Here is a 23,652-nt window from a genome sequence, read left to right on the forward strand (position 1 = left end):
CAAGGTTTTTTAGGCTCTCTTGGGCACAAATACTGCCAGAGATCCATCGACGAAGGCAACAAAAATAAAACTTTCCCTTGTGAGAGACCCAGTGTCCCTAAACCCTAAATTTATTTTTGCCCCGTTTATTTAATAATAAACCAACGAATATCTATAGTCAAACCTCCGTCATAATGATCTATGGGAAGTACATCATAGAAAACAAAAGTTCAAATGAATGCGACGAGCCACTAGAGCCTCTGTCAGCCAACTTATCCATAAGGTCTGTTCACACCAAAGGTTGCACTATCATTAAATAAAAAAAAGGAAAAGTTTTCCAAGTATCCAAAGTGGAGCATCAAGTTTAAAAACTTGTAGCTATTTAAAACCTTGAATAGGATCGTTAAGTCTGGTATAGATGTACTGCGTTCGGGTTTAAGTGGAGTTAGAGTCGTGAGAATGGTGTAGCATACATGGTGTGTCGTTGGAATAGGCGTCTTTAATTTATGAGCAGTTGAACGTTGAATGTTTTCCAAAGAGTCGATATTAGAATTTAAGTGGACCGTCAGAAGGAGTTTCTTCGCTGTCAGAGGGGAAAATGGAGGAATACAGATTAATCGAAGCTAAGAGGAGAAAGGGCGAGCTCCAGGGGGATGATTTTCTTGGTTGACGAGCAACGAATCCCTCCTTTGTGCGATTCACCCTCTCGTTAATACGTCCCCTTTTCACGCTGCTCGCAGGGTAGTAAATAACGAATGCCTCGACATTATGGCACGACCATGATCATGGTTTCTGGGCGAAGGGCGCACGGGGAGAAAAGACGACGGGGATTGTTCAAACCCTTAAGTAATCATTTACAGACCGAGACTAAGGATCGAATTGTTCCCTTCACGATTTCATAAAATAGTACAATATTTATTTATTTATCATTACAGACTCGTTATTACACAAAAACATATAAAAAGTATATGTACTTACCTTCGATATTGACATCAAAGTTCCTAATTGCTAATTAAACCCGTATAAACATACATATATTAGGTTGTCCCAAAAATTTCTTTCGCTTTATTAATAAGTAATACATGCGCAATAGTTAATGTTTTATGTTACATTACTGAATTGTGCACGATCCATTTTGCTCCATTACTGTTACAACATATATCGTTACTATTTACTGTTACTATTTATATAAACACGACCATAAAAAAAAACTTTCGGGACATCCTAATAATATTTTCCTTTAGAAAAGTGCACCTATTCCGCACACGTTTTCTTACACGCGCTAGAATGCCATAAATGGATAAAATCCGCAGTCTATTTATACCTATTAAAGGATAACTCGAGATTAATTCAGCGCACAGGTTTTTTCTGCCGCTGATTAATTCAGCGATGAAAAAGCCTGCATCTGTATACTCGTTGCGCGATGTCAGCGAGCGCGCAGCGTTCGTGGAATTTGTCATCGAGCAGGCATGCGATTACATAATTAATATAGCTGGTCGACACGGTCGGCGCGATGATGATGGTTCCTTATTTCCGTCGATCGACTTTCAAGGCTTCGAATTCCTCGAACCCGGGACCCAGGGAATCGTATATCGCGCAGGTGCAAGCACAGTCGGGTATTTTCAAACGAATCTTCGTGTCGATTCATTGGAAATCGCACCGAGGAAGATAGACGGGCATTCCAAGTCGCGAACTCGTTGAATTTTTAATAAATGCTTATAGCCCGGCCAACGCGAGTTTATTCGACGAGTTTCCTCGTAGTCGAGCCACATTTTCACGCGTTTCCTTCGCGCTATTTTTGTTGGAGAATTTTTATTAACTTGCGGAGCGCCTCGTTTAAATCGTGCGAATATTTTCGAAGCTTCTCATTTTATGCATTCCTCGCTCGTGGGAAAAATAATATTGGGTTGTCCCGAAAGTTTCTTTCGCGAGTTGCACTCAATTATTTTATGTGATCGTGTTTATATAAATAGACAATCTAATTTCATAGATATTCATGTTGTAACAGTAATGGAACAAAATGAATCGTGCACAATTCAGTAATGTAACATAAACCATAAACTATTATGCGTGTATTACTTATTAATAAAGCGAAAGAAACTTTTGGGACAACCTAATACAATGATTCTTCGAGCAATCCCATCGGTTGACGACTCAAAGAATTATTATTTCATTATTCTTTCCGTGTTGTGGTTTCGAAGATACCTACGATTCCAGTGGTACACCCTGTATATCGTAGAACGCTAGAGAAGTAGAACTATCTTCGTGGCTGAGAAAATTTTCTTCTCTCGTCATTTACGTCGGGGATATTTCGGTCGCGTGTTATAAGTGGATATTCCGCGTTGGTCCTCCGCTTCCCATTATATTTGACGCTTTGATCTCCGAAAGTGTTGCGTCTACGCTGCACCGACGGAATTCGAGGCTCCGATGAAACGTTTTCGACTCAAACTACGAGAACAATCGATTCGAATCAGAAGTTTAATCATTCTAATATTCGTTAAAAAATTATGAGAAATTGTTTTTACGGAACTAGACACATATGAACACTAGACAAGCGTTGTATTCATCCCATAGGGTTAACCCTTTGCGTTCGAGACATTTTTTTATAGTAAAACGAAAAACTCTATTTCGAGAGGAAACATCTACGAACATTCGTGACTCAATGTATTATCATTTCAATTAACACGTTGAACGCCACGTCACCCACATATGGGTGACAGAGATTTTCGCTAAGGAACTTCAGCAGTTCATTTTAAGAGCTAATGTATCAATGAAAATAAGTCTGACTAGAATTCGTAGATTTTAACGACGATACAAAAATAAGTAGCACGACAAATGTCAGATGTGTTAGTTTACAACTGTCTCGAGACACAATTTTAACCCTGTAGGCATTCCCTTGGGAATCGGTCCGGCAGTCAACGTGTTAATAATTACCTGTATCCTGAAATAAATAAAATTGCCATTGTACCTTCAAAAAAATCACTTTTTAATTACATATGTCGCCCCAGAGGCGCCACACGAGCGCAAAGGGTTAATCGAAACGCCTCGATTCCTTTCTCTCTTATCTGCGAGCGAGTGGCTGCAGTCGCGCGATAGATTCGGCCTTCTGGCGTTACACAGGCATCGACGTATCAGTGTTTCTAGCACGATACGCATCGGCGATGTTAACGCGTACAACCCGGCTCTCGATCGCAGCGTCCGACAAGACGTGTCCGCGCGCGATGACTCAGGCTGACTGGCTAAACTCGCTCGGGATTCGCACGGCGTGGAATCGTTGTGCTCGTTAAGCCGGTGCGCTTCTTGCGAAACGCCCGGCAAATTGATGCACGTTTAAAAAGCGTGACGTTGAAGAGCGTCCCGGTGAATACCGCTCGCATGACATCGTAATCGATAAAACGAGCACGGTTTTAATTTACGCTCGCGTTAAAAATAGCCGCCGCGCCGGCTCGTCGATAAACTATCTGTCGCATACCTTTCATCGTATAAATATTCACGCAGAAAATAGTTATGGAATGAACGACGTGGCGGATCGGATTTTTTTTTTATTCTCGTACGCTTGTGTAGCCCGATCTAATTTAGGACTTTTCAAAGTACTCGAAGGTGTACTGTGAAGGTGTACGGTCTTCTAGAATTTCTCGTAAATTTCAACTTTTAATTATTACAAAATTGAAACATTCCACGATGAACAAGCAAAAGAATGAAACTTTGCCTGTCTCTGTCCGTGTATCAGCCGTGATTCCGTTCGCGTTTCGTCCATCCGCAACGGCATTATACGGTTGCGTTTTATGCGCGCATATCGCATTCCCGACAAAAGGTGCAGCGCGAGAAGGAGTCGCGGAACAAAAGCTCGTAAAACGCTCGTTAAAGGCGCGAGACACGCGCGGGACCGGGGACGAGGAGGGTAGGGGGGTGGGGGGCGAATCCGAGCGATTGCGCGTAATCAAAAGCCAGAACACGGCATTCAGGCTCAATCAGAGACTGGCTGCTGCCATTGGTTCGTTGACTTTCTCTTCCTGAACTCTTAACCCGTGACGCTTAATCTCCTTTTTGTTCTTCGGTCTGCTTCGCCACGGATTCGCGATTCACTCGGCCCTAGAGCTTATTCCCAGCAGACGATCCTATCCGGCGCGATCATGTGTCGGTTATCGATCGAATTTGTCTGATACTAACCGAGACTACCAAGTGTGCTTCGAATGAGATGGTCGATAGTTTCGTTAGGTAGGTTCAAGGTTCATGATTCGAGGGTCAAACGAGACACTAATAGAGATCGCATTCCCGAAGGACGAAGCTTACACCTGGAAGCCTCGATTGCTTTACCTTGTTATCTCCGCGATACGATGTCACATAAAACACCTCGACATTCGTGTCTTCCATTCGTCGATGGCATTCCTCCATAAAGAACTCATTCCTAGGAAAGATCCACACCGAGGTCGGAGCGTTTATCCTTCGACTTCGTCATCGAGTATTTCAGGAATGCTCGAGATCTCAAAGAATTTCCTGTTTCGTCGCTGCTGAACGATGACGCGAGTAGCGGGGTAAACAGAACACGTGGCTTGACATTTGCTCGCTCGACTCGATTAGCATAGTAAATCTTCTTCTGGGACGAGACTATAATTAGATCAGCGGTCTCTGTTCTCGACGTGCCTTCTCTCTTACCTCGATTATCATCGATGCGTCTTTTCTCGCGACCCGCTAGTCCGACCTTGACACGATCCTCGCGGGAAAGCACCGTCCACGCGCGTGGTTTTTCCTCGCGAGCTAGCAAGCTCGCAAGGAATTCCGATTGGTGCATCGTGGAAAAAAAATTCCTCGCGTTATTGCTCGAAAACCTGAAACTTGACATGCTTGACTCGTTTTAGTTACGATGGAGTGTAACGTTTGAAAATTGGAGTTGTACGTTAGCAATATGCTCAGGTAGAGAATTTTGTCTTGAGTCGCTAGAAGAGGACGGTGGTGAAAAATCGTCACCTAACCTCGGCTAAAGTATCAAACTCCAAAGTTTCAAGTTCCGTCGATGAATCACGGGTGCTGTTCGCAGTTTATTTTATCGGTGTTAAGGCCCGATAACTCGTTGACTGCAATTCTCTCTGATCTGCGTCACGTGTTTTGGCAGAACCGAGAACTGTTTGTTTCGGTATTCGTAGACTATTATTGATGCGACGTGGCTATTTGTCTACGTAGATAAAAGTAAGTGCATTTTCATAGACGGCATGACATCTCGTATATACATTAAATAGAAATCAGTCTTATAAACATTCCCAGTTAATTTCGATTGCGCGAAGCACCTCTTCTAAATTGTAAACTGCCTCGAAATGGGCCGGTAGTTAAAGTGTTAACGAGATCGTGGATCGTTGGAAACAATTGTTGCTCGGCTCGAAACTAGGCCGTTTGCAGGCACACCCGCGGTGGACAATGCAATCAAACGATTGGAATGTCAACACCGACAACGGATTATCGGATTCCCTTAGAAGCGACCAGCTTGCGATAACACCGATATCGACTACAACGCCTACGCAATCGCGTTCCTGGCAAACTGTTGCCGCGATAGACCCGGTTAGCAGCTTTGCTGGATGAAACGATTACAAGCATTCGTGGATCGCACATTGCTCGATTAACCATCCGAGATAGGCAAATACTGTTCGAGTAACGGATCACGAATTAAAAACTCTGTACAGCGATTTATTTAGGGCGTTTGTTTGTTCGTCGATAAGATATTTCGTTCCGTGATCCATTTTTTATCTAAATTAGAATTTTGACCAGACCTCCGCTAGCCACCGACTATTACCGATTCCGATGGAGTTAAACCGGTGGATCTAGATCGTCTCGCGTTTAGGTTTTAGATCGACTGCGTAGATGAAAATCCGACGGAGATCTTCAGACTCCGCTTACCGGATTAGAACGTCTACACGTGGAAAATCCCCGGCACGCAGATGGTCGTTATCGGTTTCGCAAGTTGTACATAATACTCCTGCTCATACGGCGCGCATATCAATAAGAGACGATAAGACAACTGGCGCGTAATTGCTTAGACGAAAGAAATACTCGCCCGTTCTTCTCTGTTTCGAATTCTCGATAATTACGCAATCGCGCAATGGACGAAAGTCGCGACCACCACTGCGCGAAGACACATTCGAGAGGGAGAGCAACCCTGGAACGAGAACGAAATCTCGCCGTGGATGTCGGCAACCAGCCGTAGCACCCGCTGCGAGAGGGTTAAAAATAAGCAGGCTTAAAATAAACACGTATTTTGCCGTCGAACCTCACGAAATGTTCACGTCAGCGCATCTCGGTGCTTTCTCCTCGTCGAAATCGTGGGAATGTTTGCACGAAGAGAAGGCAAAGTCTAAAAAAATGTTCTATACGTTAAACTGTTCAGGCTCTTAGACAAAGCTCTTTTAGACAAAGAAATTCCACTATGTGGGGGACCAAAAGATTTTCTTTGTCAAAGAATCCGTGAGAAGTTGAAGCGCGAAAAATTACCAAATCGCTACGCATAGTTTTTATTTGTCATCTATTGTATCGTAGAAGTAAGACTCGTCGCGAAACCGATTGGCAGTCTTTATCGAAGTAGGTGTCTTATGTTCCACAGAGAAATATGCAGTCGACCTCGATGGGGTGGAATACGTTTATCTCTCTGCCGCCTCCTGGCAGCAGGGCGCACGCCGCGCCTCATTCAGGGATGACGGCGCACGTGGGCCATCATCATCCGGGAGCAGGCGCGACGAGCGCGCATCCAGCCACCGTGGCGCAACAACAACAACGCGAAAGAGAGGAACGGGAACGCGAAGCGAGAGAAAGGGACGCCAGGGAGCAGAGACAACGGGAAACCGAGAACATGGGGATAAGGGAACACCTGGTCGCGGCCGAGAGACTGCACAGACAAGCCGAGGCCAGGGATCATGTTGCTGCTCAGCAGAGGGCTGCTTACTATGCAGCCACTGCACCCCAAACTCAACAGGTACGTGTACATCCTTGAGATATCGAGCAAAATAAAAATATTAGGTAGACTGGAAAGTAATGTCGTTCCTTTTACATTAAATTCAAACAAATTTTTGATAAATGAGGGAATGTTATGCGTAGATGCATGCGGCATAGTGCAGACGAGAGTAGGTGTGTGTTAATGGGAATCGAAACCTTACGCGTCGCGACGGGAAAAGAATTCACACTTACTCACCGTATTCATTATTATTATTATTGTTAATAGATAGTTTTAGAGTACGAACCGCCTTTTTCGGCACTCTCACAACCACATCCTACGTAAATTTTTATTTTTAAGCAATTATGTAATCGCCCTAGTTATCAACAGCCATCTAGTCTGCAAATTTTCAATGACCGATCAAAATCAACGAGCTGTTGAGTGATAAACAAGGATTTAAAATTGCAAAAACGACATTACTTTCCAGTCTACCTAGTGTACGGTGTTTAAGTTCAAAGTAACGTTCGTATATTTTAAAGAGTGCTTAATCTACAAGCTTGACAATTTTAAAGAGTGCTTAATTTACAACCACTTGAGCGGTGTTTAATCGACGTCGTTTTCTTCAGGTGTCCCGACCGTCGAGCGTACCTGGCAAAGTCGACTACCCACCCCCACCGGCGCACTCGAGGACCTCGAAGTCGTCGCTACCAGTCGGTAGTCTTCACGAGAAACCGCCGTCGGTGGTAGGACCGTCGCATAGCTCTCTGCCAAAGGTGGAGCCAAACGTGGGCCTGTTTAGCTACTCGGCGTATCAACCGCAATCGTCGTACATGCACGACATCAAGGTGAAGAGCGACGTGGGCCAACCGCACAAGTCTATGCAGAGCAAAAGCGGGCTGGCCGGGGGACTCGAGAGGGACCATCACGGGAGGGAGGTGATGCAGAATCCGCCGTCGCTTCTTCAGGACCACAAGAGTTCGGTGATAGTAAAGAACGAGGGCCGAGAGCTGCCGAAGGTGCCAACATCGCAGCAACACTCGCCGAGCCCGAAGATCATGCCCTATCTGAACGTTCAATCGGTGGCCCCGCAGCACAAGCCGTACGAGTACAGAAGTCCCACCCAAAGTCCTCACCACCTTCATCACCTGGACGCTGGCTTACAGGCGTCGAAGAGCATACCTCAGGGCCACCACAGGAGCAGTAGCGGGCCTACCACTGCGACACAGTTACCCAGCCCACACGGGCATCCACCGCACTCGCACAATCGACAGTCACCGCACGCTCAGCATCCTCATCAACCACCTCATCCGTCGCCACCCGAACCGCGTTATCTCACCAGGCCGGAACCAGGTCTACCCTACGCCACCGCGAAGTCCTCGTATCCGTATCCACATCCTCATCCGCCCACGGCCTCGCCGACCTCGCATTACGCCACGCCGGCGGGCTCGAAGCCGAAAGTCAGCAGTCCAGCGCCACCTCACATCTATGGTAAACCCAATTCCGGGATCATGACGGGTACCCCGGTCTGCAGAGCCTCGGAACCAGCGGTAGCCGCACCTATTCCTCTCACGTCGAAAGCCGGCAGCTCGCCTTACCAGCAAGTGCCTCATCATCACGGGGCGCCACCACCGCCTCTGCCGCCGCCCGCTCACAGCAGATCCGTCTACGACCCAAGGGGTTTTCCCGGGTCCATGCAAGCTGCCAAGCTACCGCCACCTCTTCACGGTTCTCCTCCTACCGCCGCCTCGGCACCTCTCTCCAGGCCCATCGCTCACCCCGCTCATCACACCAGTCCTCACCAGCAACCAGGCCAACCGGTGCAGCACTCGCAGCCCCAGATGAACACCTCCTTCCAGACGCAGCCGCTCGACCTCGGCGTCGAGAGGTCTGGGTCGCCGAAGAGGAAGGCACCGACGCCTCTGTTGGCGGAAAATAACCCCGGGCAACCGGTGTCGCTCGAAGTCTACAAGAAACGCAGGACCGAGGAACCCCAACCGTTGTCTCTGCAGTGTGTAGGGCCACCTGTTCTCTCCAGAGTGAGCGAGCCGAGTCCGTTGATCGCCTCGGCCGCCACCTCGATCACCACCGTGGTCAACACGGCAGCTCTGTTGGCGCAACCTAATGCCCAGATGCAAGAACGAACCGTGACAGCGGTTAGTCCAGCGCCTAGAACGGCCAGTGGTGACGGATCCGTCAGACCCGCCAGCACGGGCAGCGTAGGCTCCCTAAACCCCACGATCAGCGCCGCGCCTAGCCCAGCGCCCATTCCCAGCCCTGCACCTTCTACGGCTCCGAGTCCAGCACCAAGTGCACCCGGCACCCCAGCCAAAACCAACCCTACCACGATGGACAGCGAAAAGTCCAACAGTCCAGCACCCAGACCACCCAGCAGTACCAGTTACCCTGTTCACAAGTTGAAGAAGGCCTGGCTGCAGAGGCATTCCGGCGAAGATGGCACGGAGGACACCACCGGCGTCGTCGGTAGCGGCTCGTGCGTCACCTTACCCCTCAACATCTCCCAAGCACCCTCGCAACCGCTCACCAATAAAGAACGCGACGCCTCGTCGAACAATACCAACGCGACCACTACGTGTTTGCCCAGCGCCGTGAACTCTATCCATAATATCGGTAGCATGGCGGTGAATAGTATCAATAAGAGCAAGGTGACCGCGAAAAGCGCACGCAAAACGGCGAACAAGGAGTCTCTCAACGGACACGCCACCGACTCGAAAAACTTGCAAGAAGATTCGTCCAGCAGCGACCCGGAAAGGAAGTCGCCGCCGAAAAGGAAGCCACCCAAGGTATCTATATGGATCGTAGATCGTATCCGTAGGGTGTTTCGTAACGTCATGCGTCTTCTGATAAATTGACAAAAATATTTTTACATACGTTACGAAACACCATGCACAGTAGTCTTGGTTTCCCAAGGTCAAATGTTTAAATCTAGGAAAGCTGTGATTTCACCGTTGCACGTGTTGCGTTACTAGTGTTGCATGTGCAAATAGATTGTATCTCATTGATAACCAGTTCCTGTAAATAGGTCATGTTTATGTACAGTGTGTCGATTTAACAGATAAGCACAACTCTGTACTTTGCATGCACATACGTTTATCCCGTATCTTTTTCATTTCTACGGGCCACCCTGTACGATTGCATTTATATCGATCCTCGGTCTTTCTTTATTTTCTGTGTCGAATATATTACTTAATTACACCATTTAGATTCGATATTATTCGGGTTTCAATCAGTACGTAAAGAACCTACAGAAAGATATATTTATTCTTCGATAAGTTTCTCTTCCTTTTCTTTATTTAAATTATATATAGAATTTTAATATCGAATTACTTTATTATATACTACTTAATTACATCACTTAGATTTGATATTACTCAAGCTTCAATCAGTGCGTAAAGAACCTACAGAAAGATATATTTATTTTTCAAAAAGTTTCTCTTCTCTTTCTTTATGTAAATTATATATACAATTTTAATATCAAATTACTTTAGTATATGCTGGCATTTTCGTAGAATTTTACAAACGAATCAAGATTAATTTAATGTCTTGCTTTTCGAATAGACTGAAAGTTCACAAATTCAAAATAAACACGTATCCGTTGAGTCTTGTAATTCGATTCGATATTTGAATTTTCCGCTTCGTTCGACGCCATTTTGATAACACGAGCCACAAGTAGAAAGGCGGTTTCCCTGTCGTGTATCTGCGTAGTTCGTTTTGCACAAATTTTTCGAGTCTCGGTACAAATATATGTGTTTGATGTGTTCTTATGAATTGCGCGAGGATTGTGGTTCTCTATGGTTAAACATGGTAATATACGAAATACTTTTAACTAAAAATATTTCTCTTTCGAGGAAACATAACCTCTTTCTGCCTAGACGAGAACAATTGCTCTCGTCGATTCTTGTAACAAGTATTTGCTTTCATTTATCGTCGTTGAATCCTTTCGTGTTAATAATCTTCGATGAAGCAATCGTATACTTACTAAAAATATAAATAATTAGTACACGTAAACTTCTTCTCCAAGCATGGTCTATCGATCGGTTTTTTTCTTTCAATTTTGACTCCGATTATAATTTAAATCTACGATGCATGCAATGTTTTTATGGTAATAATTACGATAGTACTAAAGCAGAAGACATAAGTTGGTAGTTTTTTGGCAGTAGTTTCGGCAAGAGCATGAACTTCCTGACTACTTAATAATCTGTGCCCTGTGGTAGGTAAAACGAAAGAAGGGCGCCGCACGGAGGCAGCAAACTACCGCGGAAGATCAGCGGAGAAGAAAAGAAGACAAGCAAGGCGGAGGAGCTGGTGTAGGCAGCGAATCTAGCAACGAGAGCGAAGCAGGTTCTGCTAGCGACACCAGCGAACAGTTGGGTTCCGTTCAACCTGCATCGAGGGTGCGACATACAACGGCCAATTCCAACAATTCCTCGGGAAACGGTTAGTTGACGTAGCTTCTTGTAAATGGACTTCCCATCAGGTGAACTAACTATTTGCTTGCAGGGTAAGTGGTCCGCGTTCCATGGTCGTATGCTTCCTCCTTCCATAGAGCTGCTCGAGAACCTAAACAATTTTGGAAACTATATACAGTAAACTTTCTTTTATTTTCTTAGATTTAAAACATACGCCAAATTGTCTCGATATACGTTTTAGGTTCTCCGAGCTCTTGGAACCTTTGCAATCCTGCTTTACGCGCTTACCCTGTTTTTTAGAATACGTGTATTTATCCATATTTCGATACAATTGCAAAAATGATGACAAATAAAAATTGATGTCTATGAAAGATAATATCACGAGCTTTTTAACACTGAATATATACATATCATTTACATAGACATCTAAGGGTAGCATTAGCCGATGATGTTTAAATAGATCCCATTCTTTGTTTAATAGGAAATAATAAGGAACCCAGGAAGCGAGGTAGAAGACCAAAGACTACGAAAGGTAATGAAATAGGAGGAGAAGATCAACAACCTCGTCAGAAGAAAGAACGTAGAGACGACAGTGCAAGCGGTGGTAACAATGGGCCAGGGGGAAGCGGCGGCAGGGGTGATCCCTTTCGTAGACCTCCGATATCACAACTAAAGAAAACTGGTGACAGCTGGTTGCAAGACGGCGCTTGCTTCGAAGTCGCAGCAAAATTGGCAAAATGTCGTGAGTGCAGATGGACACCGCACCAGCGCTCAAAAAATCTTCCACAAAATATTTTCTGCAGATTTTATGCATTCCGTAGATTACGGTACACCAAAAATGGACAATTGGCTATAGCAGGATTCAGCGATCCGCACAAGGACGCGTCCGAGGTACATACGTAGAATTGAAGTATTATTTTAAATCCAAGACGAAGTTTTACAGGAATAAAGCGAACAGCCGCTGTCGTTTTGATGTTACAGGTAGATCTTCGATTATGGTTACCAGGAAAAGAGAGTTCGGATACGAAGAAAGATGAGAAATCCGACAAGAATGATAAAGAAAAAGGAGACAAGGAAGACTTAGACCTGGAGATGGCTCACAGATTGCTTCGTCAAGTTGGCGATCAGTTTTGCGATCTCCTGCATCAAGAAAAAGATGCTCTTCAACAGCACAAGGCAGAAGGTAAATATTGTTCGATATCCAATAAAAAAAACCTACGCAATTATCGATCGATCAAAGTAGTTCTCTTACACTTCACAATACACCGCGAAAAAATGTATATCTCTCTTTACATCTATTTACGCATGATTCATAATTTTAATGTTGGAAAAATAAAGGATAAACTATCGTTATTATATCCGCGTAACTTAATAATACATCGAATAAACTCACATCGAAATTTTTGTTCTATCGCATGTATCTACATATTCATACGTTTGCTTTTTTCAATTTCCTTTGATCGCATGATTTAACGCTTTGCGTATCGATTGTTTCTTCACCTTGACAGCGAATTCGGGACTTGTAGACGGAACGGTAGCTTGGAAACGAGTGGTTCAAGGCGTTCGAGAGATGTGCGACGTTTGCGAAACAACCCTTTTCAATTACCACTGGGCTTGCGGTAAATGCGGTTTCGTTGTGTGCATCGATTGTTACAAGGTAAGGACGTTTGTAATTCTCATGTATCTCTATATTCTTTCGCAGTGCAACTAATACGTGATGTAAAATAATTAATTGAAAACCCATGATAGAATATATCGAGCTTTTTAACACTGAAATTACAGTCAATGTTACTCGATAGATCTTCGATTTCGAATCGCAAAAATTTAACCAAATATTGAAATATTAATAGGGTCGCAAAAATGGAACGATCAAGATCTGGGGTGAAAGTGGAAAGGACAGGGACGACTTCTCGTGGTTGTTGTGCACCAACAGACAAGTACACGAACCCGAACGCCTGATGCTCACGCAAATTATCGCTGGTGATAGCTTGATCCGTCTCGGACAACGACTTCACGAGTGTCGAGCAGAGTGGGGAATACCTCAACACTGCGGTTGTTCGTTGGTTGTTCAAACATCTGCCAACGAGTATCTTCGCAACATGATAAAGGGTGACACGATGCCGGTTCTGAACGGGAACGTTAAGCAGGAGATCAAAGAGGAGAAGAAAATGAACGAATCGAACGGATCGTCGGAGAATAAAACAAACGGAGAGGATAAGAATTCGCCGTTAAATTGGCTAGCGGACGTAGCGTTACAGAATCAGGACAAGAACGAAAGCGCTTCGAGCTCAGATTCGGACGAAGATCGGGATGGCAATTACTCGACTTTGCGGGAATTGCTTATCCGGCCTTCCCACAAGTCGAACGGAAACGGCTCTAGATCAAATTCGCCGACAAATAATTCCGGAAACGTTAACGCCGCGTCTGGAAACAATGCGCCGAACAACGTCGCAAAGTCTGGCAAGAAATCGAAAATGGACACGCTGGATGAGGTGATATCCAGCGTGATAGAACATAGTGTGAAAAAGGAGAGGGAAGGTGGACTGGACGACGAGAAACCAAGGGAGTTGAAGCATTTCGTGAGAAGGTACAAGTGGACGCAGAAAGGAAGAGAGCCGTTACCTATCAGAATCATGACGCTCACCGAAAGCAAAAGTCTCTACCCGGATGTGCCGCACTCGTGGCTCTGCGACGGAAAATTGCTCAGGTTAAACGATCCGAATAATCCCAACAATTATAGAATATTTCAAGATCAATGGAAACGCGGACAGCCGGTCATCGTGTCGGATGTCGCCAAGGCTTTGGATATGGACCTCTGGCATCCGGATTCGTTCGCCAGAGACTTTGGCGACGAGAAGAACGATCTTATCAACTGCATGACTGGGAATCTGGTACCGAATCAGCCGATGCGCAAATTCTGGGAAGGATTCGAACACTTCTCCAAGAGACTAAAGGACGAGAGAGGGAATCCGATGTTGTTAAAATTGAAGGATTGGCCACCTGGCGAGGATTTTGCCGAATTGTTGCCATCAAGGTTCGCCGATCTGATGAAAGTTCTGCCATTGTCGGAGTACACACATAGAAACGGAAGGTTAAATTTGGCTAGTCGTTTACCGGACTGCTTCGTCAGACCTGATCTGGGACCTAAGATGTACAATGCTTATGGTTCGGCGCTACATCCGAACAAGGGTACGACTAATCTTCATCTAGATATTTCCGATGCCGTTAACGTGATGGTTTACGTTGGAATTCCGAAAGATACCGACAACGACGAACATGTCAAAGGTACGTATACAGAGGATCAAAACATTGATCAAATATGTAAACTACAGTTGTACTTTAAAATGAAACTTTATTTAACAATAAATTATGTTTGATCGTTACAGAAGCACTGAGGGCGATAGACGAAGCAGGCTGTGATATCCTGACGCGACGACGCGTTCGCGAACGCGGTGAAGCACCCGGTGCATTGTGGCACATCTATGCAGCGCGAGACGCCGACAAGATTCGAGATTTATTGAACGCTGTAGCGCTGGAACGTGGGGCTCGTTTAGAGCCTCATCACGATCCTATTCACGATCAGAGCTGCTATCTCGACGGACCTTTACGAGAACGCTTGTACCGCGAATACGGCGTCGAAGGGTAAATATTATTTTGATGATCGGTCGATCATGTTTATCGCCAGTGTCCATAGTTAGAGAAATAATATTTGTTCTTCCTCGTTGCAGATACGCTATCGTGCAGTGTCTAGGTGACGCAGTATTCGTGCCAGCCGGAGCGCCACATCAAGTTCGTAATCTTCACAATTGTATAAAAGTAGCAGAGGATTTTGTATCGCCGGAGAATGTTTCCCATTGTTTCCATCTTACGCAAGAGTTCCGTGCGTTATCGGACACTCATACAAATCACGAGGACAAGCTCCAGATCAAGAACATCATCTACCATGCCGTGAAAGATTCCCTGACCGTACTGGCAAATATCAAGGAAGAGACTCTTGCCAAACCGAAGACCAACAACGAAATAAAGAAGGAAGAGACGTAGCCCTAGGCCCCCTGTCGCGGTCGCAAGAACCGTTGTTGATCCGTTGTTCGACTAAAATCTCGCTCTAACAAGCGAGTGCAATCTGTTGCCGCTCCTCCGTGCTCTTCCGAACGTCTTATCAGACCGGGATGACGGGTGGATCTAATAATTTAAGATGCTCCGGAAACCTGTACCGAGGTGCAAGAATTTGTTGTGATATTTGACGAGTAACTCAAAAGTTTCTTTTTCGGTATTGGCTGAGCCAATGGAGGAATAGAGATACGAGAGAGAGAGGAAGAGAGAGAGAGAGAGAGATTATTCGTTGTATCATTTGAATTTCCTTTTTACATATTTCTTTTTCCTTTTTCTATGTAAATGTGTGCTGGCGGACATGAAGTCCCCGCGAGTATTTTCATTGAAGTATGGAGCCGGTGACACACGAAAACGCACCGCGGCGTCCATTTACCATTGTGATACCAGGAGGAGGACTTTGGATCATACATTATTTGTAATTACTTATATCGTGCCTGTATTCAATACATACTGTCTATATTATATAAATGTAGATAATCGATCTTTATTGTGTAATGAATTCTTACTATAGTAACTACGAGAAGATTGTCTAGAGGTACCTTTGTGCAATTAGATGCCGATTAAAAAATTGTTAGCTGGATCAGTGATAATTGTCGATCCCGTTACCGTGCTCTCGTGATCTGGTGCTTTTGGTATCGATTACAAAAGATAAAAGAGAAAGCAAGCGCTTTGCCGAATGGCCGATATATGTTTCTCGCTAGATTCTTGTGTTCCACGCGATAAGAGCGCAAGAGCGAAAACACTGCCTATAACCCGTTGTTTGCGTCTGTCCAGTTAAATGTTAAGAAATTTCGAGTCCTTGCACGTCAAGTAACATTAACGTGTATAATCTCGTTGCAGTGTGGCTTTCCGGGAGGGGGGGGGGGGATATACGTATACAGAGATTTCGGTTTGTCTTTCTTCTTTGAAAAATATATCGGCTATACCGTGCAAAGTATGTTCGAAAGGTTTGTATAATGGTCGTTTATAACAGAGGCATCAGAACAAAAATAACAAACGGAAAACAAGGCTAAAAATCTATCGATACACGCTATCCTCGCGCGATACTAGATCGATCGAGATTTATAGACTTCGTTGAATTTATCGTTTTTATAGATTGGATTGATGTGGCCCAGTGATGACCCAGTAATAAGGGTGCGCGGAAAAAAAAAGTGAAAACGAGGGAGGGGAAAAACATGTTATTTTTGTCAAATCACGGAAAATAAAGAACTGTCTGTCCGATAGAACAGCGATATTCTAATTGTATTGTAATTAATAACTATAGTAGCATTATTTAACGCGAGGTGTGAAGGAGTAACGATTTTCGAAGTGCCAATGTTTTGAACGACGTGAACATTCTCGCGTGTTTGCACGTTGTGTATCGTACGCGTAGGTAGGGAAAAGGATGGAAACGGAAATGATGGAAGAAAAATGAACGCGAAGAAACAGATTTAGTCATGCAGAATCTACAGACAAGAGAAGCCGAGTTCCTATCATTCAACTTTTCACATAAAAACGACGAATCAGTGTTATTCGCTACGCGCTCCGTCACTACGTCTGAATTCGAAAGCTGTCGCCGACCTCGTCGATATCGTGTTCCCCCAATTATATCTTTTTAAATTCCTAACGCGGGAACGTACTAACAATTACTGTACGTTCACGGTTCGTCCGTTTCTCGATGATCTTAACAAAGGAAAAGAAGAGGAAGGCAGCAACTTTCGAGGACAGATGAATCTAATTTAGCGTGACGCTGCGCGATTTGCGCGTTCACCGATCGTCAAACGTTCACTGCGGCTGGTAATTCTCGAGACCGACGTTATGAAATAAGACAAAGAAGAAGAAACCCGAAGAACAAATCACTGGAATCCTGGAACCCGCAATTTCTTTGATCTCAACATTCGTCTAGCATACAACGACTTGATTAAATAATATTTAATGAGTAAATTTTTAAATATCTTAGTGTCGATAAGAGTAACGTTAATATTACGGGAATAATAAGTAACGAACAGCAAGAAAAAATATGGAAGAAGTACCCTTATTGATTCACGAGCGAGGACGATGACGACCATGACGACGATGACGACGATGACGACGATGACGACGACGATGACGATGATGATGATGTATAAAGTTATAGAAAGGAAAGAAGGAAAGCATGCTCTGCGTACTATTGCTGCAGACAAAGCTATTATTTGTTCTCTCCGCTACGTGTATGTAAATACATTTATATATACATATATAAATACGAGGAAGCTTAGGATTAAGGGATACACACTCCACGAATATGGACAAACAACAAAAAAAAGAAGGATACACTTTACACGCGTAGATAGATAGTTTATTATACCATTATTAATTATTATTATTAATTATTATCATTATTACGATTAATTATTACGGAAGAATACCGATATTTAAATGTTGCTGAACTACGCGGCGAAAAGAAGCACGATTACGAACAAGTGTTGTAGTGTAAATGAGAGAGTGAGTACGTTTCGAAACGATTGCTTGTATGTTGCGTTTGCGTGAACGCGAGCGTGTGTATGTGTGTGTTGTTTTTTTGAGCGAACTTCCGGAAGGATACGCGAGAGAACGAGGGGCCGTGCATTGGGGGCGGAGTGGAATGGATGATGAGACAAATTGTACAGCCCTTAGCTCCTATCGAAATCTATCCACCCCCAAAAAGTCCCGCACCACCCCACCACCAGCCGCCCCAAGTCATAGCAATTATGAACCGCGGGCCGGCAGGTCTGAGTATAATTTTTTGTACTGTGTAAATGTAAGAACATACGTTTGAATAAGAAAAATGTTTATATTACAAAAAAAAAAAAACAATGGTCGTCTATTTGTATTCTTGTCGGATCTTATCTGATACAAGTCTTTGTACATTGATTGATAATACTACGATGGTATTATTTCTATTGGTTATAAAACAATTCAAATTTCAATCTACAAGCGGCATTTCATGGGATGCCGAATGGGATCACCTATTCAATGGTGAGCAGGTAGAACAAATCTGCTTAGTCAACGATACCTTTTAGTCAATTACATCTTACTTTTCGCAAAAAAATGTTTGATTAGTACAATTCCTTGCTTTATAATATCACGATATATTAGTTAATATGTCAAATATATAATTGTAAATCATTGTCGATGGTGGCGCCATCGGTGGGAAAACGCCCAAGTTTGTAGTGTAAATAGTTCCCATCATTTCTATAAGATGGCGCCATAATAACTTTTAGTCGATTATTCTTTATTTTTCATGAATGCACAAATAATGCGATTCTTTGCTTTATAGTATTACAATACATCAGTTAAAATGCCAAATTTACCATTCTTATGAAGTATTAATTAATGCAGCTATAATTACCGACCTTTTAATATCATTGGCGTCTAACTAATAGTTTGTGGGAACGCGCCTTAATGCTCTACTCCCACTCCTTCCTGGTACATTGTCCCTTAATTTCCTTACACATTTCCTTTTAATTTCGCCCCATTTTCTGGTATATTTCCCTTTAGTTTTTTTCTATTTCCTGGTCTATTTTCCTTTAGTTTCTTTTCATTTCCTGGTATATTTCCCTCCATTTCCTTACACATTTACCTTTAATTTCCCTCCATTTCTTGGTATGTTTCCTGGTATATTTCCCTTTAGTTTTTCTCCATTTCCTGGTCCATTTTCCTTTAGTTTCTTTCCATTTCCTGGTATATTTCCCTTTAATTTCCCTCCATTTCCTTACACATTTACCTTTAACTTCCCCCCATTTTTTTGTATATTTCCTGGTATATTTTCTAGTATGTTCCTAGTATCCCTTTAATTTCCTAGTATGTTTCCCTTCATTTCCTGATACATTTCCCTATAATTTCGTTCCATATCTGTGATATTTCCTGGTTTAACAATGTTGCAAAAGTCAAGTCGATTTTTCTCATTTTGTCACATCTTGCCGAACTTTTGAGTTGCAAAATTGTTGATTACTGTGGCCAAGGATTTGCAACATTGTTGAACTTGCAACTTTGTTGAATTCCCGTGCGAATCTATTTGCAACATTGCAAATCGCTCCGCAGGAATTCAACAAAGTTGCAAGTTCAACAATGTTGCAAATCGCTCCTCAGGAATTCAACAAAATTGCAAGTTCAACAATGTTGCAAATCGATTCTCGCAGAATTCAACAAAGTTACAAGAATCGATTTTTCGGATTTTGTCACATTTTGGCAAACTTCTGAGTTGCCACTTTGTTGCAGTTTTGAGCGGAGCAGTTGCAACATTGTTAAACCAGGAAATATCACAGAAATGAGGGGCAATTATAGGGATACATACTAGGAAATTAAAGGATAATATACCAGGAAATATACAAAGAAATGGAGGGAAATTAAAGGGAAAATTTTCACCGTCATTCATTATGTCATTCTTCAAGAGCTTTAGGAGATGCCAGGATATGTCAGGAATTATTAGGAGATGTTAAATGGTGTTAGAAGGTATTAGGAGTTGTTAAAGGTTGTTAGGAGATATTAGAAGCTTTTGGGGGACGTTAGGAGATTTCAGCAGTTGTTAAAAGGTATTAGAAGGTGTCCAAAGATGAACGAAACGTTAGTGTTTTTCACCGATGACTAACGCGACCTGAACGATAAGTGTACAAAGTGTTAGTTGTTATCAAGTAGGCCCTGTTAAATATCAACCGAAGTTAGCCAGTTTGTAGGCCCGGTTGTTACATCATTGGTGCAGAGGTGCCTCTAGTATAGAGCAACCGATAACTAGCCCGCTTGTCGGTTCGGTTGTCATTTCGTAAGCGCAGAGCTGCCCCTGTTATGCGGCAACCTATGTATACTAGCCAGCTTGTCGGGACGGTGGCCATCTCGTAGGCGCAGAGGTATCCCTGTTATGCGGCAACCTATGCTATCCGGTTTGTCGGGCTGGTTGTCAGCTCGTAGACGCAGTGCTGCCCCTTTCACGCGGTAACCGGTACTACCAGCCTGCTTATCGGTTCGGTTATCATCGTGTAGACGCAGAGCTGCCCCTTTCATACGGCAACCTATGCTAGCAAGTTTGTCTAGTCGGTTACCATCTCGAAGGCGAAGAGATGTAAACCGAGAAATTTTAATATTCAACAAGGTTGCAATTAGAGTTTTACAGTTTACAAGTGTGTCGCTGACCCTTTCTTTGTCTCTGTTCATATTTTTATATAAATAGGTAGTATTATTTATGAAGTACATTAAAATAATAGTAAGGGGTTCATTAGTGACTGTCAGGTATTGCCAAGGGGTCGTCAAGGATCATTGGGAGCTTTCAGGGGTTGTCAGGGATTGTCAGGAGCCATCAGGTGTAGAAATGTGTACCAAAACTGTGCAATGGCTCAGCATATTTTTTTTTTTTTTTTGTTACAGATACAGTATTATTTACATTTACATTGATCAATGTCGCAGTTGCATTTAATAATCAGTACCATTACATATATTAATGTCTTGATACAATGCAAATACCTATTAAAGGACTTCGTGTTCCTTTCAATGAAGGCATACCTGATCATTCGTTGTTTACGTTCTCGTTGCTCCGAAACATAGTGTGGAACCACGTGTGCGGTCGAAAATTAAACACGTAATAACCTGTGCCCCCAATGAATATCCGTCGCGTTTAGCCACACTCGTGCCCCCCATTTTTATAGCGTGCGGTGAACGCCAAGCTCGCCGCGCTTCTCGTTAGCTCAATTTTACGATCTAACTCCAAAAACTGTTATTTTTTCGTAATTCCGAGGCAATTACGGGGCGATATAGTCCCGATGCTCTAAAACCGTGGCGGTCATGGTAATTATATTGGCTGTAGCGTTTTATGGACTGCGACCACTACACGGCGGTCGGCGAATAACGCTCCAGCTCCCCTCCCGTGCACTGAAATCACCGAAATTGATTGTAATAACCGAGCGAAATTAGAAATGCCGTGGTATTACGGATAATTTGCGGGAAAAAGTTGCAAAAAGTATTACCTTGGCCCGTTGACTGTTCGCGTTACGAGCTGGCAAATGGGTTCTTAGGCTCCTAGATCCTTCCTTTTGTTTTGCTGTGCGGTGTCCTGTGTTTCGTATGCGATTTTTCACGTTTTTTTTCAACGATTAAAAGCAATTTAATGGTGATTTAGTTTGCAGTTTCGGGGTGTCTCGGAGCTAGAAGAATTCCAGCTGATTCGAGGAAGATGAGCATCTAGGAATACGATTTCTGAGTTTTCTGAGTTTTCTGAGTTCTGGGTCAAGTCCTGAAAAAGAAGTTGTTCCGTTTAGGCAAAGAGAAATACTTTAATTAAAGAGGATCTAATAACGAAGAATCACCTGTGGAATATCGTTGCAGAATAATGGTGAGTTCACGATGTTATGACATTCATAGTTAGACGATTCCTCACCCTTGTCATTGGATTGTATCGCATGGGACAAGCGTGCGAGAGTTGAGAGTGGTGTTACATGACTGGAACACGTGGTAGGCATAGGTTCACGGGGAAAGCCGAGAACATCCGACGCTCTAGCGACGAGGGAAACGCGCGATCCACGTGTGGAGAGCGTGCCACGCGTGGGTAGCAATGGTCGCTGGTGGGGGATGGTGTACAATGGTCATAAATGGAAGGGGAATCTCACAAAACGACCACTCTACTCCATACAATCACGTGGCGCCTTCTCATGGACCTCAGGAAAAGCTTCGTGACCCATGCTTCATTTACCATGAGGAAACACTGCTGCAACTTTGTGGCGTAAAGAATATGGCAACCTCGACTTACAAATTAAAAATTTGATTGTGTTTGTTTTCCTTATTGCGGTTAGTTATAAGAAGGATAATAATTATAAAATCAGCCAGTAAGAATAGAGATTAAGTATTTATGTAAAACGTTTAGAAGAGACAATGTAAAAAGAGAGCAGCACATTGTAGTGCGAAGTACTTCTACGAATGTACGCACTTTAATTTAATAAACAAACAAACAACCTTTGTGGCGACACCTTGTGAAGCTGATTTAACTATTTTCAGTCCTCTCGAGGAAGTTCTTGATCACGTGGTGTGATTCTTGATCATCAATTTCTCAAGATTTATTTTAGTTTTTGTAAAGGAACTCTGAGAATCTTGAAATCTCACGTTGCCATAAATTCTCATACTATATCAGCACTTTTCCCGCTCAAATGATACCATCACGTCACTCGAACCACCCTCCACACGATCCACACGCAGCCAACCCCTAAACCGCAACCCCTCCTGGACTAATTCAACATTTAAAATTGGCCCAACGCGTTTCGTCGTTAATACGATCGCAACGGGGCATTCCGTGGCCGCGTTGGCAGAAATAGTGAAAAAGAGCGTCCTCCAGGGACCGGCTGGTTCACAGAGGCGGCACGCAGCGCGCAAAACGACGTGGCCTTTTTTCCTCCCTCCCCGTCCAGTAAAAGTTAATTCGTGGTTTTTGCCGGTTCCTCGGTGCGGCTCGCTATGTGTCCGGTATTTTGATGAGCGGGAGCACGAGACCGGCGGGGAATCGCAATTTGAATTAGCCGCGAAAGCCGAGGCTAATGATTCCTAAAGAGCAAAACAGCGGGTTTGCGCGAGCCGGCGATATTCGTGGTTCCGCAAGAAAGCAGCTCGCCGCTATCCAAGGACCGTGAAAAGAGTGGAAGCGTCCGGCAACGAAATTCACTCAACGTTTCTTACCAGCGAGCTACGTTCGGGGACGTTCGAAACGCGATAAACGTCGTCACGTTAATGCTCCGAGTCGTGGCTGCTACCCAAGAAGAAACTAATGAAAATGGTAACGTCCGCCGATAATCGCGTCAATTACCGCGGTTAATGTTATCGTTACGCTCGCGAGCCGAGCGTTCGCTCGTTAATGCAAAAATGCGGCTGCTCGGAGGGGACACTTCGGGGGACCATTACGCGTTCGTATTGGAACGTAATCGGCGGTGTACATTTGCTTGGAGACGATCGGACGTATCCCTCTTTCCCTCCTCCTCCTCCTCCTCTTACTGATACGGCCACACCATCCTCAATTAACTAATTGGGTTTAGTAAATTAGTATTGTATAAATACGCGTCCCGGCGGTAGCTGTATTTTTACAATCGGCGTACAAGCCGAGGCTAATTACACTTGTGCCTCTGTCGAGATAACCGACGTCGATTGAGATAGGAATCGGCGGGTCGATGTCGCCAAAGGTTTCTGACGACCCATGGCGCTCGCTGTTCTTGTTGCTACGCGTTGCCACTTTTCTTTTCGTTAAAAATG

General features: G+C 43.9%; 1 protein-coding gene, 1 long non-coding RNA gene and 1 other non-coding gene across 6 annotated transcripts in view; 2 read left to right on the plus strand and 1 right to left on the minus strand.

Moving 5' to 3' along the window:
• Window positions 1-17,257, plus strand: part of LOC128878833 (probable JmjC domain-containing histone demethylation protein 2C) — a 257,594-nt gene extending 240,337 nt beyond the window's left edge. For 2 of the 4 annotated variants that reach the window (XM_054127388.1, XM_054127389.1), the window contains exons 10-18: window positions 6,551-6,937; window positions 7,522-9,696; window positions 11,128-11,350; window positions 11,804-12,213; window positions 12,304-12,505; window positions 12,831-12,979; window positions 13,173-14,607; window positions 14,709-14,964; window positions 15,051-17,257. In XM_054127388.1, the coding sequence (XP_053983363.1) occupies window positions 6,551-6,937; window positions 7,522-9,696; window positions 11,128-11,350; window positions 11,804-12,213; window positions 12,304-12,505; window positions 12,831-12,979; window positions 13,173-14,607; window positions 14,709-14,964; window positions 15,051-15,363 (5,550 nt within the window). In that variant the 3' untranslated portion in view covers window positions 15,364-17,257. The remainder of the gene's footprint in view (window positions 1-6,550; window positions 6,938-7,521; window positions 9,697-11,127; window positions 11,351-11,803; window positions 12,214-12,303; window positions 12,506-12,830; window positions 12,980-13,172; window positions 14,608-14,708; window positions 14,965-15,050) is intronic. The other 2 variants (XM_054127391.1, XM_054127390.1) reach the window with 2 other exon arrangements.
• Window positions 13,031-13,102, plus strand: LOC128879141 (small nucleolar RNA SNORD36). Its single transcript, XR_008457574.1, has one exon. It is a non-coding gene; the product is annotated as a small nucleolar RNA SNORD36 (small nucleolar RNA).
• Window positions 17,258-19,747: 2,490 nt separating the features above from the next.
• LOC128877977 (uncharacterized) lies at window positions 19,748-23,629 on the minus strand. The gene is made up of 3 exons (XR_008457328.1): window positions 21,729-23,629; window positions 21,390-21,655; window positions 19,748-21,294 (listed from the first exon to the last, which is right to left on the minus strand). It is a non-coding gene; the product is annotated as an uncharacterized LOC128877977 (long non-coding RNA).
• Window positions 23,630-23,652: the final 23 nt, after the last annotated feature.

This window comes from Hylaeus volcanicus, chromosome 6 (assembly GCF_026283585.1).
Source record: "Hylaeus volcanicus isolate JK05 chromosome 6, UHH_iyHylVolc1.0_haploid, whole genome shotgun sequence".
NCBI lineage: Eukaryota > Metazoa > Arthropoda > Insecta > Hymenoptera > Colletidae > Hylaeus > Hylaeus volcanicus.